The following is a 16,486-nucleotide window of genomic DNA, read 5'->3' as shown; positions in this document are numbered from 1 at the left end:
GCAGCTAATGAGGATAAGAGGAATGGCTCCATCGCGCGGGTTCCTCTGCCAGGTTGCTAAAGATGTAATTAGTGTGCTCAACACTGAGGATGTTGGACATCTGTGACTGTGAGTGATGACGCTGATCTCAATGTGTTCTTCTTCGATGATATCTTTATTCTATCTGCATTGAGAGAAGGAAATCTGGAAAACCATGCCTGCGTGATTAGGGCACCAAGATACATTAAAAATCCTTGGAAAGGAGGTTAATACATCATTATCCTGAAAACTCAGAATGTCACATCTTTTATGAAGAGAAAAACAATATTATCCCATCATTTAAGCATCATTGTCCTCTCCATACTTTCCCAATTGTTGCATAAGATCATGTATGGGAAGTCTCGGTTAGTCTCTGGCCGCCGGGGAGTCTCGGTTAGTCTCTGGCCGCCGGGGAGTCTCGGTTAGTCTCTGGCCGCCGGGGAGTCTCGGTTAGTCTCTGGCCGCCGGGGAGTCTCGGTTAGTCTCTGGCCGCCGGGGAGTCTCGGTTAGTCTCTGGCCGCCGGGGAGTCTCGGTTAGTCTCTGGCCGACGGGGAGTCTCGGTTAGTCTCTGGCCGACGGGGAGTCTCGGTTAGTCTCTGGCCGACGGGGAGTCTCGGTTAGTCTCTGGCCGACGGGGAGTCTCGGTTAGTCTCTGGCCGCCGGGGAGTCTCGGTTAGTCTCTGGCCGCCGGGGAGTCTCGGTTAGTCTCTGGCCGCCGGGGAGTCTCGGTTAGTCTCTGGCCGCCGGGGAGTCTCGGTTAGTCTGTGGCCGCCGGGGAGTCTCGGTTAGTCTGTGGCCGCCGGGGAGTCTCGGTTAGTCTGTGGCCGCCGGGGAGTCTCGGTTAGTCTGTGGCCGCCGGGGAGTCTCGGTTAGTATGTGGCCGCCGGGGAGTCTCGGTTAGTCTGTGGCCGCCGGGGAGTCTCGGTTAGTCTGTGGCCGCCGGGGAGTCTCTGTTAGTCTGTGGCCGCCGGGGAGTCTCGGTTAGTCTGTGGCTGCCGGGGTGTCCCGGTTAGACTTTGGCCTGCAACTTCATATAGGTTTTGTTCAGTCCCATGTTGATTTTTTTGTGGAACCCTCCATCGTATTTGCAGAATATTTCCCCACTGGCAGACCATATCGTACAGCACAGCTCCTTATTATGTTTCATTTTCGCCGCCGTAAATTCTTGCTCTGGAAATTGAATCTGTAAATCTAATATGCACAATATGATTTATGCCCACATGCCATAGTAATGTCCCTGTATTCTACCCCCACCTTCCAAGTAAATACTCCATTACTGGTGTTTTTATAATGAGGCCGCTGTTTGTTAGGGGCTCCCAGTTCTTCGTAACTGCCGTGCTCTCTAGTTTTCTTGCCTTCCTTATAAATTATACATTTGTGATGGCTGTGGCTTTACTGCAAGTGTTTTCCTCCTCCTGCTTAGAATCCTAATGAAGACCCGGGGGAGGCCAGGAGCGAATGGCTCTGTGACTTCTCGTGACATGGTCTGAACTTTTATGATATGTATGTACATAAACATACACAGGAAGCTTCACGTCTAACGCTCCCGTTTCCTATAGTGTCGGCCATGTTGCTCTCCTTTAGGTCAGAATAGCGCAGAATCATAATTTTGTGTATATGCTCATCGGATCTCGTATGTTCTTTATTACATGACAATCCTTGTTCTATAGTAGTTTAGTAGGCGTGTACACTTATGCAAAAGACTGAATATCTCTTACCGTTATGTGCATACAGCTCCTTTGCTGACTTATGCGCCTCCATAGTTACAGACTGCAAACAGCATGTTGTGGATTACTTCATTCTCTCTATACCCCTGCTTCTTGCTAATGTACAGATGGTAGTAGTTGTATGAAAAATTTGTGCCGATGTGCCCAAGTTTGCATCAGTCAGATTTGTACAATATTTCTTCCCTGGCATCAATAAAGGTCCGGATATGTGAGTGGAAGAGAAGCGACTCCCACTCTCAAGGGTGTTTTACATGGGAAGATAATTGGTAAATGAACCTTCATAAGCATACTCTTTCCCGATCAGCAGCTCTTGTAAGCATGCTGCCGACATAGTTGACATTCGCAAAAACGCTCAGGTAATTGGATCGTTCATGCGGGCAATTTACTCATCCGTGCCAAAGTGTGCTGTGCTGTATGGGGATAGAACGACCAATCTGTCCCTATTCACTTGTGTCGGTCCTTTTGCACGGGCCATTAAGCGAGCACCGATGGACTTGCATATATTTGATCCGAGCTCAATCTTCCTGCGTAAATAGGTCTTAGGTTATGTGCACCACATGGCATCTTTAAGATGCCAAGGCAAACACGCCAGCAGTCATTTTCCTGAAGTGTCTTCACCATCAGTTTTGCCGTTGTTTTTACAAAAGGGTTAGTCCTACTCCGCTCACTTCTGCATGGAGAGGTGACCAGGGCAGGTGACGTCATGCCTACTGATACCTGCCTGACGCGTGAACTATCACCAGGCTTCAGTAGATGTGATGTCATCTGCACCACTCACCTCTAGGTGCAGAAGTCAACGAGCAAGGACTAACTTTTTAGGACAATTTCCAAGGGTGTGCCTATGCATGGATGAAATTACGAAAGGCTGCAATGTCAATGGATTGACTCTCTTTTGGAGAAAGAGGTTTTCCAAGATTGATCTAGGGAGGGGATGGCATTTGATTTTAAGATCCATGTGTTTCAGCATCACCATTCTCTGGCGGTCACTGTTAGCATGCTGTTGCGACTATGTCCCAACTATTTACTTGACCACTGCAGCCAGTCACTGGCCTTAATTGTCACATGGACATAATTTCTACTGCTCTGGTCTTTGGCATATCAGACTACCCACGTCATCGCGACAGCACGATAAACAAGGCCAACCAGGTAGCAGCTGGAAATTTTAGCCATGTTCTTCATTTGTAGATGAAGGGATGATGTAGGTTGTCTCCGCACACGTCAAGGTGTTTTGTGTTGTTGACACATGTGGACTCATGCGGTGAGGTAAAGTCTATGTTACTATTGTACTATATTTCTCATCTTTGGAGGCTGGCCACGCTCTTCTTGAGGATATTAAAGTGTGTCTGATCTCCAGATATACTCATAACTTCCACAGTTCTTCCGTAATTTGGTTGAAGTATTTCTCCCCGCGTCTCTAACAGACCTTGCCGTGCACTCTCCGCTTATTGTGTGAAGCCTGTGTCTCTCACGTTTTCCTATCAGCCTCATAGCATGACCTCCTGTTACAGGCTCTCTCCCCTCTCTGAGAACTTTTCCTTTGCGTATCCGCAAACTCTTGTTCATCGCGGCTGTGGTTTGGCAAATTAGAGGAATTGCGTGTTTTAAAGTTTGAGAAAAAAATTAAATCAGGAAGTATTTTAAGCTAAGAAAGCGAAAAAGTAGAATAAACTAAACTAGGCGGTAAAAATTTCTTTACTAATCTTCTCTGTTTTCAAGATTCATAAAGGGACTTCAGCTAGGCCATTAATGTGTGATCGGTGGGGTGTAAAATCTGGGGCTGCCTATCTTCACTGAAGCTATGGGAGCCATCATTGTTAATCCAGACACATCCATACGATTTATGTAGGTTTCTAGATAAACAATTAAAGCGATGCATAAGTCTCTAGACGTGGTACAATGTCCCATTCCATGAGCCAATTATATGGCGCAAATGGCCACCTTTCAAGGTTGTATTGGAGATGTCCTATGACATCTGCTTCCCACAACAGACGTCAGTGTTCACCTTTTTCATACTTATCTCATCTTACCATTTGTCAAACATGTCAGGAAATTGTACCTATAGACATCTTCCCGGTAGAGCGATCAATGAAGATCTCATGAAATGCTCTTGACCACCCCAGCACTCGTCTTCAGACGATTCTCGCTAGAAGGACACTTCTTTATATTGGGGTGTAGCCAGTTGCCTCATACTAGGTGGATGGGTGTGAACAAGGAGAGTCACAGTTGTTATTTTAATTCTTCCTTTTGCTTTTTTTTTTAGATGAAAACAGTCAGTGTGGCGCTCGTGTTGTGTCTCAATGTTGGGGTTGACCCACCAGATGTAGTGAAGACCACCCCATGTGCTCGTCTAGAGTGTTGGATTGGTAAGTACCAGTTATTCATTGGTAGATTGGGCTATATGGTCGTATACAAGCGTATTCTGGTTTCTTGAAATAAATATTTTACATCGGCACATTGTCATAGGTTATACAATTTTGCATAATTTTTTAATTTTTTTTTTTTTTGTGTTTTTTTAATTACTGCAATCTGTCTGGACGATTTTACTACTGAAACTTATTGCTGTATAGCTCCTCCTACAACAATTAAATTATTTTTAACCCAAAAAGAGGGAGGGGAAATGGGTAACTATCAGCACCAGAGATGACGTATGTATAGTAATATCTATATATAGTACAATTTAAAAGAGACCCATATAGACTAAGGTATAGAGAACCATCATCAATATTTATTAAATCAATTACTATACATAATAAAATGAGAAACAATCACAAAGTGGAAATTGGTGAGAAAAGACGGCTAAAAAGTAGCAGGAGATGGAACTAGATCCTGCTAAAGAGACAATACCTCCCAGCACACTGGTCTCCCATTGGAGATCTACAGTATCTGATCCACCAAATATTTGTTACCAAACTATGAATGCATGTATTCAAAGTATATATAAGTTACATGCATACATAAATATACACTCCTAGATAAATGAGGCAAAAATTAGGTGCAAATGCATGTACTCAAAGGCTGCATATATATAGTGTATTCAGTAATAACCCTATGGAAGCAAAATAGTACAGGCACATACAGTGGGGAAAAAAAGTATTTGGTCAGCCACCAATTGTGCAAGTTCTCCCACTTAAAAGGATGAGAGAGGCCTGTAATTGACATCATAGGTAGACCTCCACTATGAGAGACAAAGCCTGAAAATCACATTATCTGATTTGGAAAGAATTTTTTTTTAAATTTTGGTGGAAAATAAGTACTTGGTCAATTACAAAAGTTCATCTCAATACCAACAAAGGATATATAACAATGACAGAGGTCAAACATTTTCTCTAAATCTTCACAAGGTTGTCACACACTGTTGCTGGTATGTTGGCCCATTCCTCCATGCAGATCTCCTCTAGAGCAGTGATGTTTTGGGGCTGTCGCTGTGCAACACAGACGTTCAACTCCCTCCAAAGGTCTTCTATAGGGTTTAGATCTGGAGACTATCTAGGCCACTCCTGGACCTTGAAATGCTTCTTACGAAGCCACTACTTCGTTGCCCTGGCGGTGTGCTTGGGATCGTTGTCATGCTGAAAGACCCAGCCACGTTTCATCTTCAATGCCCTTGCTGATGGAAGGAGGTTTGCACTCAAAATCACACAATACATGGCCTCATTCATTCTTTCATGTACACGGATCAGTCTTCCTGGTCCCTTGGCAGAGAAACGGCCCCAAAGCATGATGTTGCCACCCCTATGCTTCACAGTAGGTATGGTGTTCTTTGGATGCAACTCCGCATTGTTTCTCCTCCAAACACGACGAGTTGTGTTTCTACCCAACAGTTCTACTTTGGTTTCATCTGGCCATATGACATTCTTCCAGTACTCTTCTGGATCATCCAAATGCTCTCTAGCAAACTTCAGATGGGCCCGGACATGTAATGGCTTAAGCAGGGGGACACGTCAGGCACTGCAGGATCTGAGTCCCTGGCGGCGTAATGTGTTACTGATGGTAGCCTGTGTAACTTTGGTCCCAGCTCTTTGCAGGTCATTCACTAGGTCCCCTCGTGTTGTTCTGGGATTTTTGCTCACCGTTCTTGACATAATTTTGACCCCACGGGGTGAGATCTTGTGTGGAGCCCTGTATCGAGGGAGATTATCAGTGGTCTTGTATGTCTTCCATTTTCTGATTATTGCTCCCACAGTTGATTTCTTCACACCAAGCTGCTTGCCTATTGTAGATTCAGTCTTCCCAGCCTGGTGCAGGGCTACAATTTTGTTTCTGGTGTCCTCCGACAGCTCCTTGCTCTTCACCATAGTGGAGTTTGGGGTGTGACTGTTTGAGGTTTCGGACAGGTGTCTTTTATACTGATAACTAGTTCAAACAGGTGCCAGTACTACAGGTAATGAGTGGAGGACAGAGGAGCCTCTTAAAGAAGAAGTTACAGGTCTGTGACAGCCAGAAATCTTGCTTGTTTGTAATTGACCAAATACTTAATTTTTTTCAAATTTTGGTGGAAATTTTTTTCCAAATCAGACAATGTGATTTTCAGGATTTGTTTTCTCATTTTGTCTCTCATAGTTGAGGTCTACCTATGATGTCAATTACAGGCCTCTCTCATCTTTTTAAGTGGGAGAACTTGCACAATTGGTGGCTGACCAAATACTTTTTTTCCCCACTGTAACTGAATACAGTACCAATACAGCATAGGAATAAGATGATAGCGGCAGGAAATCACATATGCATCTAAAGTGGCCAGATAGTCAGAATAGAAGTGTACGCCAATCATGAGTCCACCATGCCTATAAATCACTAGGTATACATAGCTAAAATAGCAATATCTTGGAACATCGTGGGCACAGCGTGGGAGACACAAAAGGTGAAGTAATGGCACCTCACCGCGCGTTTCGCGTGCGTGGCTTCGTCAGGAGGCGTGATAGACAAATGATTCCTGTCTTGTAATCCATTGTGGCGGTGCACACTTTAAAGGGGTTTTCCAGTGAGATCAGATTCCGCAGGATAGGTGATAACCTGCTGACTAGTGCGAGTTCAGCGAAAATTTGCAGAACAGGGAATTTTTATCCTAGTTACTAACTGGGTTGGCAGGTCAGATGCCGGACCAAGTATTCTCTGTGGAGCTGCTGGAAAAAGCTGAGCACAGTGCACGCAGGCACATGAGGAATTAGAGTGGCTGTGGAGCATGCACACTACTGCTTCATTCTGACTGGGATAAAAGTGCCCCGTTGTGCCAATCTAAGCAAGTCCAGCAGTCAGACCACCACCGATCAATGTTATCACCTATCCTTGAAATGTATTGGGGCGTGTTGTTGCATGCAGAGTACACATCCACACTGCACTTTTAGGCAAATTTGCATTTGGCTTTAAAGCTTGATTTCTGCAGCGCTATAGAGAGATTAGTCCCTGTCCCCAATGGGGCTCACAATATCTCTGGCTTTTACACATCCCACCTTTGTGCAAATATCTTTTTGTTGAATTTGAACCCAATGCCTTAGTGCGAACCACTGAGCCCACCATGTTGCCAAATGCATCTGCAGTGAAAAATTAGGCCACCTTGTAGATAGATAGTCTTGATTAAAAAGCTCTTATAGTTTTGAGTGGCGTTGGGCTGATCGATTTGCAAGACTCCAGTTCATCGGTGAGGCCAGTAGTCACTGGGCGCTGGACAGAAGGCTCCTGAATCTCTTACTTTCCAGGATCCCCGACATGGTTCTTCATCCCGCAATGATGATGTTGTGCCAGCCCCACTAATCATACGCCATCCTTGGGATACCAGAAGGTAAATGATTTGCATGCCTCCTCTTGAGAGACCCTAAAACCACTGTCCTGTGCTATAAATTGGAGACCCGCAAATCTTTCCGATTCTAGTTTTGAGTCTACAGCTCCAATGCAGACCTATTTGTTTCTATACTGCTATACCATATATTTTCAGGGTCAGTAGAAAGTAAAAGTCTGATGGAAAGGTGGTATTGCTGACTGCATAGTTTTTGTAGTCTGTTACCATGGAGATCTATAGGTCTGCATACAAGCTGTAAACGCAGCCTATTTACAAACTCGCTTTACGTTTTCATTTAAAATGCCTTGAAGCATTAAAAAATATGGTGAACATGTGCTTTATTGTGATTGAGGACGATATAGCAGCCTCCTGTGTACAGTATTTAGCTTCCAGATGTAATCCGTGAAGATCCCAGGTCTCCGATTTTTCACAATAATTTCTGTTGCCTGTTAAAGGTTAGTCCTTAATGAGCCAAATACATTATTTCTGTAAATTGTGGATTCTACCACGCCGGCTGATTTATCAAACAGGACATCCGCCAGACACTGACAAATTAGCTGTGTCTAATAATGCAGAATTTGGGGCTGTTTATCCGTATGGTTATATTCTCTGTACATAGATCAGTGTCACATCTCCATTGTGTTGGTGTTTTCCACGATATTCATCTTGTTTTAACCAGTAACTAAATAAATGAGTAAAGAATATCTGAAACTCTGACATATTGTAATAAGATCCTGCAGCAATAAAATAGGAACTACTGCGAAACCCGCCCTACAGCAGCATCAGAGGGGCTTTATCATGTGCTCATTAGTGATGAGGGAAATGACAACAGACAGGCATCCTGACATAGGGTACGTGCCTACCCCCAGAGCTGCACCCCTGCAAGCCCATAAAAACAGTAGGGTCCGCAATCAGCAACAAGGCAGAAATTGGTCGGCTATAAAAGTCACTAGGTCACAAACGTGCACAATCTACAACCTAAGCGGACTCTTCAATCTTCTGTTCCCAAGAAAACGAAGCATTCTGGTTTTATTCACACCAACACCAGTGTGTTGGCACAGGTATTTTGTGTTTCACCACCACTGTGCATTCACCACTCACCCAATGTCTTTTCACCCCCGACGCCTTACAGAAAGGGAGAGAAAAGGATCATGTCCTCCAATATTAACGCTCCCTGTGACCCAAGGGATTTTATTTTAATAACATGATGACTCAACCGTACATGTAAAACCACTTGCAAAAAAGAAGCAAGACAAAAATATATCTCATACCCTACCATAATTATATATAAATGTAAAGCAAAATTGCATAATAAATATAGGGTACTTAGTGAACTATTTTTGATCAAAAAAAGTATGCAAGCCGTCCCACCAGCGGCAAGGTGACCCTAAATTGGGACGGTACCTATACTGCCTATATTAAAAACCTTACTGTATATCAAAGTTGAAGTAATGCATATAAAAGGGTAGACAAATAGGACCGGGTCCCAACTCCAGACCACCTAGGCCCGTGGTAAGCTACATATATACCAATCAGCTCAACAAAGGGCATGCCACACCCTTAAATTGCAGAGAATGCAAACAAGTCAAAAAACCAGACAATGTGAACTGAGGTCTAAGATGGCAGACATACAAGAAACAGAGGCATGTTCACACTAGCAAAAAAGAAGCAAGACAAAAATATATCTCATACCCTACCATAATTATATATAAATGTAAAGCAAAATTGCATAATAAATATAGGGTACTTAGTGAACTATTTTTGATCAAAAAAAGTATACAAGCCGTCCCACCAGCGGCAAGGTGACCCTAAATTGGGACGGTACCTATACTGCCTATATTAAAAACCTTACTGTATATCAAAGTTGAAGTAATGCATATAAAAGGGTAGACAAATAGGACCGGGTCCCAACTCCAGACCACCTAGGCCCGTGGTAAGCTACATATATACCAATCAGCTCAACAAAGGGCATGCCACACCCTTAAATTGCACAGAATGCAAACAAGTCAAAAAACCAGACAATGTGAACTGAGGTCTAAGATGGCAGACATACAAGAAACAGAGGCATGTTCACACTAGCAAAAAAGAAGCAAGACAAAAATATATCTCATACCCTACCATAATTATATATAAATGTAAAGCAAAATTGCATAATAAATATAGGGTACTTAGTGAACTATTTTTGATCAAAAAAAGTATACAAGCCGTCCCACCAGCGGCAAGGTGACCCTATATTTATTATGCAATTTTGCTTTACATTTATATATAATTATGGTAGGGTATGATTTTTTGACTTGTTTGCATTCTGTGCAATTTAAGGGTGTGGCATGCCCTTTGTTGAGCTGATTGGTATATATGTAGCTTACCACGGGCCTAGGTGGTCTGGAGTTGGGACCCGGTCCTATTTGTCTACCCTTTTATATGCATTACTTCAACTTTGATATACAGTAAGGTTTTTAATATAGGCAGTATAGGTACCGTCCCAATTTAGGGTCACCTTGCCGCTGGTGGGACGGCTTGTATACTTTTTTTGATCAAAAATAGTTCACCAAGTACCCTATATTTATTATGCAATTTTGCTTTACATTTATATATAATTATGGTAGGGTATGAGATATATTTTTGTCTTGCTTCTTTTTTGCTAGTGTGAACATGCCTCTGTTTCTTGTATGTCTGCCATCTTAGACCTCAGTTCACATTGTCTGATGTAAAACCACTTATAGCGAAGTCACCTGTCCAACTCAGGGTTTCACCATGATGCTTCATCTGGGGCGTATGTCCCAGGAAGAAGCTGCAAGGCGAAACTTGGATTTGTGCAGATGATTTCACTAAAAGTGGTTTTACATGTACTGATGAGTCTATCATGTGAATAAAATATAACTTTTGTCCGTAACTAGGTTTCACAGAGCATCACTATTGAAGTACATGTTTCTCTTCTCTGTCTGGCTGTAGGTTGTGGAGGCTAATGGGACACTGGGCAAATGGTGAAAGATACAGTGGCGACCAAAAGTTTTGCATTTTTTTTTTAAAAGTGAGATTACTTCTGTCTGGTTGTTGTGATTCCATTTCCCTGGTGAAGAATTGAAAGTGCATGGTACATTCTCTAAATGGGACATCGTCAGCAGCGGGGTGCCACAGGGATCTGTGCTAGGACCGATTCTTTTTAACCTCTTTATTAATGACCTTGGGATTGAGATTAAAGTGTCAGTTTTTGCTGACAACGCCAAACTATATAGGATATTAAAATCTGACCTGGATAAGATGACTGAATGGGCAAACGCTTGGCAGATCAGGTTTAATGTAGATAAATGTAGAGTAATGCACCTAGGATGGAGTAATCCTATTCCTGCATACACATTAAGTGGGAGTATACTCGGGACTACAGAAGAGGAGAAGGACTTGGGTATTCTGGTTACAACTAAGCTGAGCAGCAGTGTTCAATGTCAAGCAGCAGCCGAAAAGCAAAAAAGATTTTAGGATGTATAAAAAGAGAAATAAAAACCCGCGATCCCAATATACTGTTACCCCTTTATAAATCACTGGTGAGGCCACATCTGGAATATGGGATCCAGTTTTGGGCTCCACATTTTAAAAAGGATATTCAGAAGTTAGTCGGTTCAAAGGCGGGCAACTAGATTATTACAAGGGATAGAAGGCCTCTCATATGATGAGAGGTTGGAAAAATTAGTCTTGTTTAGCTTAGAAAAACGACGCCTCAGAGGGGTTCTTATTTACATGTATTAATATACGTGGGGTCAGTACAGAGGTCTTTCACATGACTTATTCCTTCCAAAGACCATACTAAGGACCAGGAGGCACTCATTACGGGTGGAAGAAAGGCGATTCCGGCACCTAAACAGGAAAGGGTCCTTTATAGTCAGAGCAGTTGGACTGTGGAATGCCCGACCACAAGAGGTAGTAATGGCCGACACGATAACAGCGTTCAAAAAAGGGCTGGACGATTTCCTCAATAGACATAACATTGTGGGTTACAGTTATATTACACCTATAGTAATACATTTAATATGATAATAGTAATTACATAACTAGTATCATAATTAGGTGTGATCCAGGGTTCCAGGACTGGTCGCCTTTTCTTGTGGTCGAGAAGGAATTTTTCCCTGTGATGCAAATTGGCTGAATGTGTCCTGGGGGGTTTTGGCTTCCTCTCGATCAACAGATTTAGGCATATGGATTTTAGTAATACCATTATTAGAATCACAAGAGTAATACAAAATATAAAACTAATTAAAAATTTTTAAACTGGTTCATTTTTAATTGTAATAGTGCAGCAATAATAAAAATGGTAATAATATATTTGTGAGGCCTAGTCCCCGTAAGTTAGTATGTTATTGTAGGGAGTATATTCAACCTACGTCACTATGTTATTATGAAGTTGTCATCGTGCAAGACCTTAATTTTAGCCAAAATGCTTTTGCATATAGGTATGGTTGTTTAATTAAAGAAAACTGACTGCCATAAGTTTTGCATATACTATTTATTGATCACAACATGCAGAGTAATTCTTTGCTTACAATGCCATAACTTAGTATTTTGTAGCATAACCTCTTGCAGTAATTAAAGCACCACACCGACGGGGCATTGAAGCCACTCGGGTATTCAAGACATCTTGAGGGATCTTGCTCCACTCCATTTGCAAATCTGCAAAACAATTCATCTTTATTGCTATGGGTACGGGCCCCAACTCTTCACCGTAACTCATCCCAAAGCTGCCAGTGTTGATTGGCTTGGCCATCGCAACAGGCAAACACTTTTTTCTTTGCTATCCAATTTTTGACTAAATTGTATGTTTGCTTAGGACCATTGTCTTGCTGGAATTTCCATCCCCAGCCTACTTTGGTTTTACCATGTGGCAGCATTACATTCTCCAGTATATCCTCGTACATGGTAGCATTCATATTTCCATCAATTCTATGCAGAGGGCCAATGGCAGATGCAGAAAAGCAGCCCCAAACCATGACATTGCCACCACCATGTTTCACTGTAGGCTTTTGAAACTTTACATCATTTCATTTTCAAATTGGGCGGTATATATAGTGCTTGCCATCACTACCAAACAGATTGAACTTGGATTCATCCGACCACAACACCTTAGACCAATCTGTCTCTTTCCATTCCCTGTGTTCTTTGGCAAACTCAATTCGGACCTTCCGGTTCTTTGCAGAGATGAAAGGCTTCTTGACTGGAACTTGTGCATTCAGCCCTACTGCTCTTAGCCTTCGCACCACAGTTTGGTGACTCACTTTGACCCCATATTCTTCGTTAATTTCGTGCGAAATCTGTACAGCACTTTTATGGACATCAGATACTGACTTTTTCTTAATAATGTGATCAACTCTGGAGGAAGTTTTCATTGGACATCCACTTCTAGGTTTGTCAGCTGTTCCACAACCTTCTTTTTCTTTCTTAATATACGTGACACTTGACTCTGAGAACAGTTGAATTCCATAGCTATCTAGCTTCCAAAGCAAAACTTTTGGTCGCCACTGTATAATACTTCTGCCAGTGTGAATAAGACAATGTATGCTTCATTTTTTTGGGAACGGAACATTAACGATCCAGATAAGTCTGCAGCTTGCTCACATTTTTGTGGACTCTGATATGCTGGAAGTTTCATTTTTGCAATAGCTGGAAAGCAACATGTTGTCTAGATGCAGAATAAAAGGAGGATTTTCATTTATTTCTTTTTTTCCAATGTCTCTCTCTCTCCAAAACAACTCCACACCTAAAAATTGGATGTTGGCTAACTCGTGATAGCAGGGAATTCTTTTTCCATTTGGAGCAGTCCAGACATAAGACCATCCTGCATGTGGTTCATGAGCACATGGTTGTCAGACCTCATCCAGCTGATGAAATATGGTTGTCTGCGTTCATCCTACATACTGCGCAGGGTGAGAAATGTCTACCGTAATCATCTGGACGTAGTGGGGACATCATACAACCTCTTTTAGGAGATCGGTGCAGTGGAGTTAATGGAGACCTGTGACAGAAGGATCGTGACCGGTATCTGCCATCTCTGGTGATGCCACACTGTCAGCGCCAGGGCCCTGTATAATATGATGGATCTCCCCTCCGTCAGGCTTTTTGCAATTAGCATTGTAGGAGTATGTGCACCATGTTGTCTAAATCTGTTATCCTGACACATGGGGACTGGGGATCCAGATGGGTATTCTAGGTAATGATTTCCATTTATATACCGTCACCCACTCTCGGAATGACAGGTGTCTCTCCCCCTTAATATTTTCTGGTCAGGCATTATTCACTAGTTCGGAAGCATAAAAAAACTAAATTCCATTTTAGTAGTGATATTTGCTTGCATGGGTTTTCTTTCAGAATGGGGGATGGGGAGAATAGGCAGCGAGGTCTCTCCAGTCGGCTGAAGGCATACGCTGCCGTGCAGCGTTCACATTGTGCATAATGGACATCATGCGGGCAGGTTAAAGGGATTTCAGTTTCAAAGCACAAGTTATGTAGCACCGCTGAAAATGAGGCACGTAAATCCATCTCCCAAGGAGAGGAACATGCCTGTCACACTGCGCTTCGCTTTTCTTATTATTTTCATGCAGGGCAAGTTTTTTTTTTTTTTTATATAAAGAGGAACACTGAAGACAAAAATAGATGTTTTCTTATTTGTGAATGACTGGAAAGCGTCATTGCTTCTTCTATTTAAGCATCTGATGAATGCAGCATTATAGCGAGCGCACACAGTAGTCTATGGGTCCATATACCTGCTCTGTGCGCACAAACATGCCGGAACGCAGGGCTCAAGGCCACTCCACCATTGGACATAATGCGATTTCGGCGATGGGATGCCTAGAACAGTACGTCATCTGATGATGTGCCATTCCAGTCCTAGAGAGAAAAACTAAGGAAGAGAAAAAAGCACAATAGAGTCTTATCTGGTTAAAATGAATAAAACAAGGTTATATTAAATTAAGTTTATGCTAACCTGATTATGTTGTGATCACACAACATTTGAATGAGCATGTAATCCCAGCTGCAGCAGGTCCACGGGTCCAGGGACCAAGTAGAATTGTGTGGAAAGGAAAAAGTGGAAAAATATGCGCTGGTGGTGTATGGTAGTAAATCCAGATACACAATAGAATAATGTGGGTTTTGTTTTGTTTTTTTTATTTCGTCTATGTGTTTCGAAGTACCATACTTCTTCTCAGACCTTTGGGACAAAGTTTTTCTTCCATGTAGATGTCTTGAAATCTGGCAAGATGTAGATGTCCAAAATTGATGCCAGATTTTTTGACATCTACATGGAAGAAAAACTTTGTCCCAGAGGTCTGAGATGAAGTATGGTACTTTGAATTGTGTAGACGAATTAAAAAACCACACATTATCCTAGTGTGTACCTGGATTTAGTACCATCCACCACCAGCGTTGATCTTTCCACACAATTGCAGTCTCCTGACTGCTGCAGCCCATTCCAGGTGCTGGAAGAACAGAACATTATTGCTTCCTGTTTTATTTTATTTATGTTACTCACTTCTATAGCGCCATTAATTCCACAGCTCTTTACAGACATTATGTGCACTGTCCCCATTGGGGCTCACAATCTGCATTCCCTATCAGTATGTCTTTGGAGTGTGGGAGGAAATCCACACAAACTCCTTACAGACGTTGTCCTTGGTGGCATTTGACATGCTGACATGTACAGTGATTGGCTGCGGAGGTTGCATGATCATTGGAGGAATAGACCAACAGAGACTGCTGGAGTGGCGGGAAATGAGTTGGCTATATTTAGTAAAAATAAAAATGGCTGTTTTTTCCCCCCAAAAGACAGTGCCACCCCTGTTCACATGTCATGTTTGATATTGCAGTTCAGTCTCATGCACCTTGAGTGTCCATACCATGGGCAGGTGTGGCGCTGTTTTCAAATAAAGCAGATATGTTTTGCTTATACTGGAGAACCCCTTTAATTCGAAGGGCTTCCGACATTTTGGATAAATCATGGCAGTGGGAAGCAGCGATCTGCTTGGAAGGAAGTATATGGAGAAGTTCACCGCACACTCTATGTTGAAGGATGCATATACTTAATATTTTCTTCCAAATGCAGACGTATGGTGGACACGGACATAGTCATCAAGGTGCTGGAAAAATGTGATGATAGTAGTAACGTTTTGACACTATATGGGTCTTGTTCACATTGTTGCTGGGGGAGAAGAAAACATATAAAGTGTATGTACAAATTTTTATGGGATCCCACATCCCGTTTCTCTGGCTGAGCACACGCCAAGTTTCGCTCTGCTTGGAAGTAAGAGCATGCTGCTCCCTTGTCAGCGTCACAGCTTTCCATTTTGCCTTGACTGACTTTTGCGGCTTTGCTCAGCCCCTACCTTTGGCTGTCCAAGTAGAGGCACCAAGCAGTTAATACCCGGTTCACACATCCATCAGTGCCAGACTGCACAAGACTGAATTAAGCCTCTAATCCTCCTCTCACGAGGACTCAACAGGCCGTGCAGATCCCGGATCGTTCTTTGTGAATTGTAATGAAGCAGCGCTCATTAGGATCTTCTTATTAATGGTTTGTCACCATGTTAGCTTCATGCTTTCCAGGAAGAGGTGGATTCTTAATAAGCCTTTACTCCATTTAATGAGTTGCTTATTCTCACTCCCCTCCCTCAAAAAAGATGAATGCGGAATTCAGATGAGATTTTATGTACACACAGGCCCTGATTAATCAAGCAGTTTTCGACAGTTTTCTGGCGTAAAACTGCTTGAAATGCTGCAAAATGTTTGCGCAACTCACAGTTTTACAAACATTTTTTTTTTGTGTCTTTCAGCCTTTTTATAAAAGTCCAAGATGGCTTTGCCCAGTTCGCAAAGAGTGGGCAGAGCTCGAACAGAGCATGACCAAGCACGCTCGAAAAATTAATCATAATTTACGCCACGGAGGTGACGTAAGACAGAAATATACGCCAGCCCCCGACTGTTGTA

The 16,486-nt window shown here is 42.6% G+C and overlaps 1 protein-coding gene across 3 annotated transcripts in view; it reads left to right on the top strand.

Annotated features, from left to right (window-relative positions):
* RPTOR (regulatory associated protein of MTOR complex 1) overlaps window positions 1–16,486 on the top strand; it is a 274,050-nt gene that overhangs the window by 61,908 nt on the left and 195,656 nt on the right. For all 3 annotated transcript variants that reach the window (XM_073682602.1, XM_073682601.1, XM_073682600.1), the window contains one exon: window positions 4,007–4,109. In XM_073682602.1, coding sequence (XP_073538703.1) covers window positions 4,007–4,109 — 103 coding nt within the window. The remainder of the gene's footprint in view (window positions 1–4,006; window positions 4,110–16,486) is intronic.

Source organism: Phyllobates terribilis, unplaced genomic scaffold (assembly GCF_046119375.1).
Source record: "Phyllobates terribilis strain yellow unplaced genomic scaffold, ASM4611937v1 Scaffold_5__5_contigs__length_657084704, whole genome shotgun sequence".
NCBI classification, from domain to species: Eukaryota; Metazoa; Chordata; class Amphibia; order Anura; family Dendrobatidae; genus Phyllobates; species Phyllobates terribilis.
The sequence above is the reverse complement of the archived record's forward strand: the minus strand, read 5'-3'. Positions and strand labels throughout refer to the sequence as shown.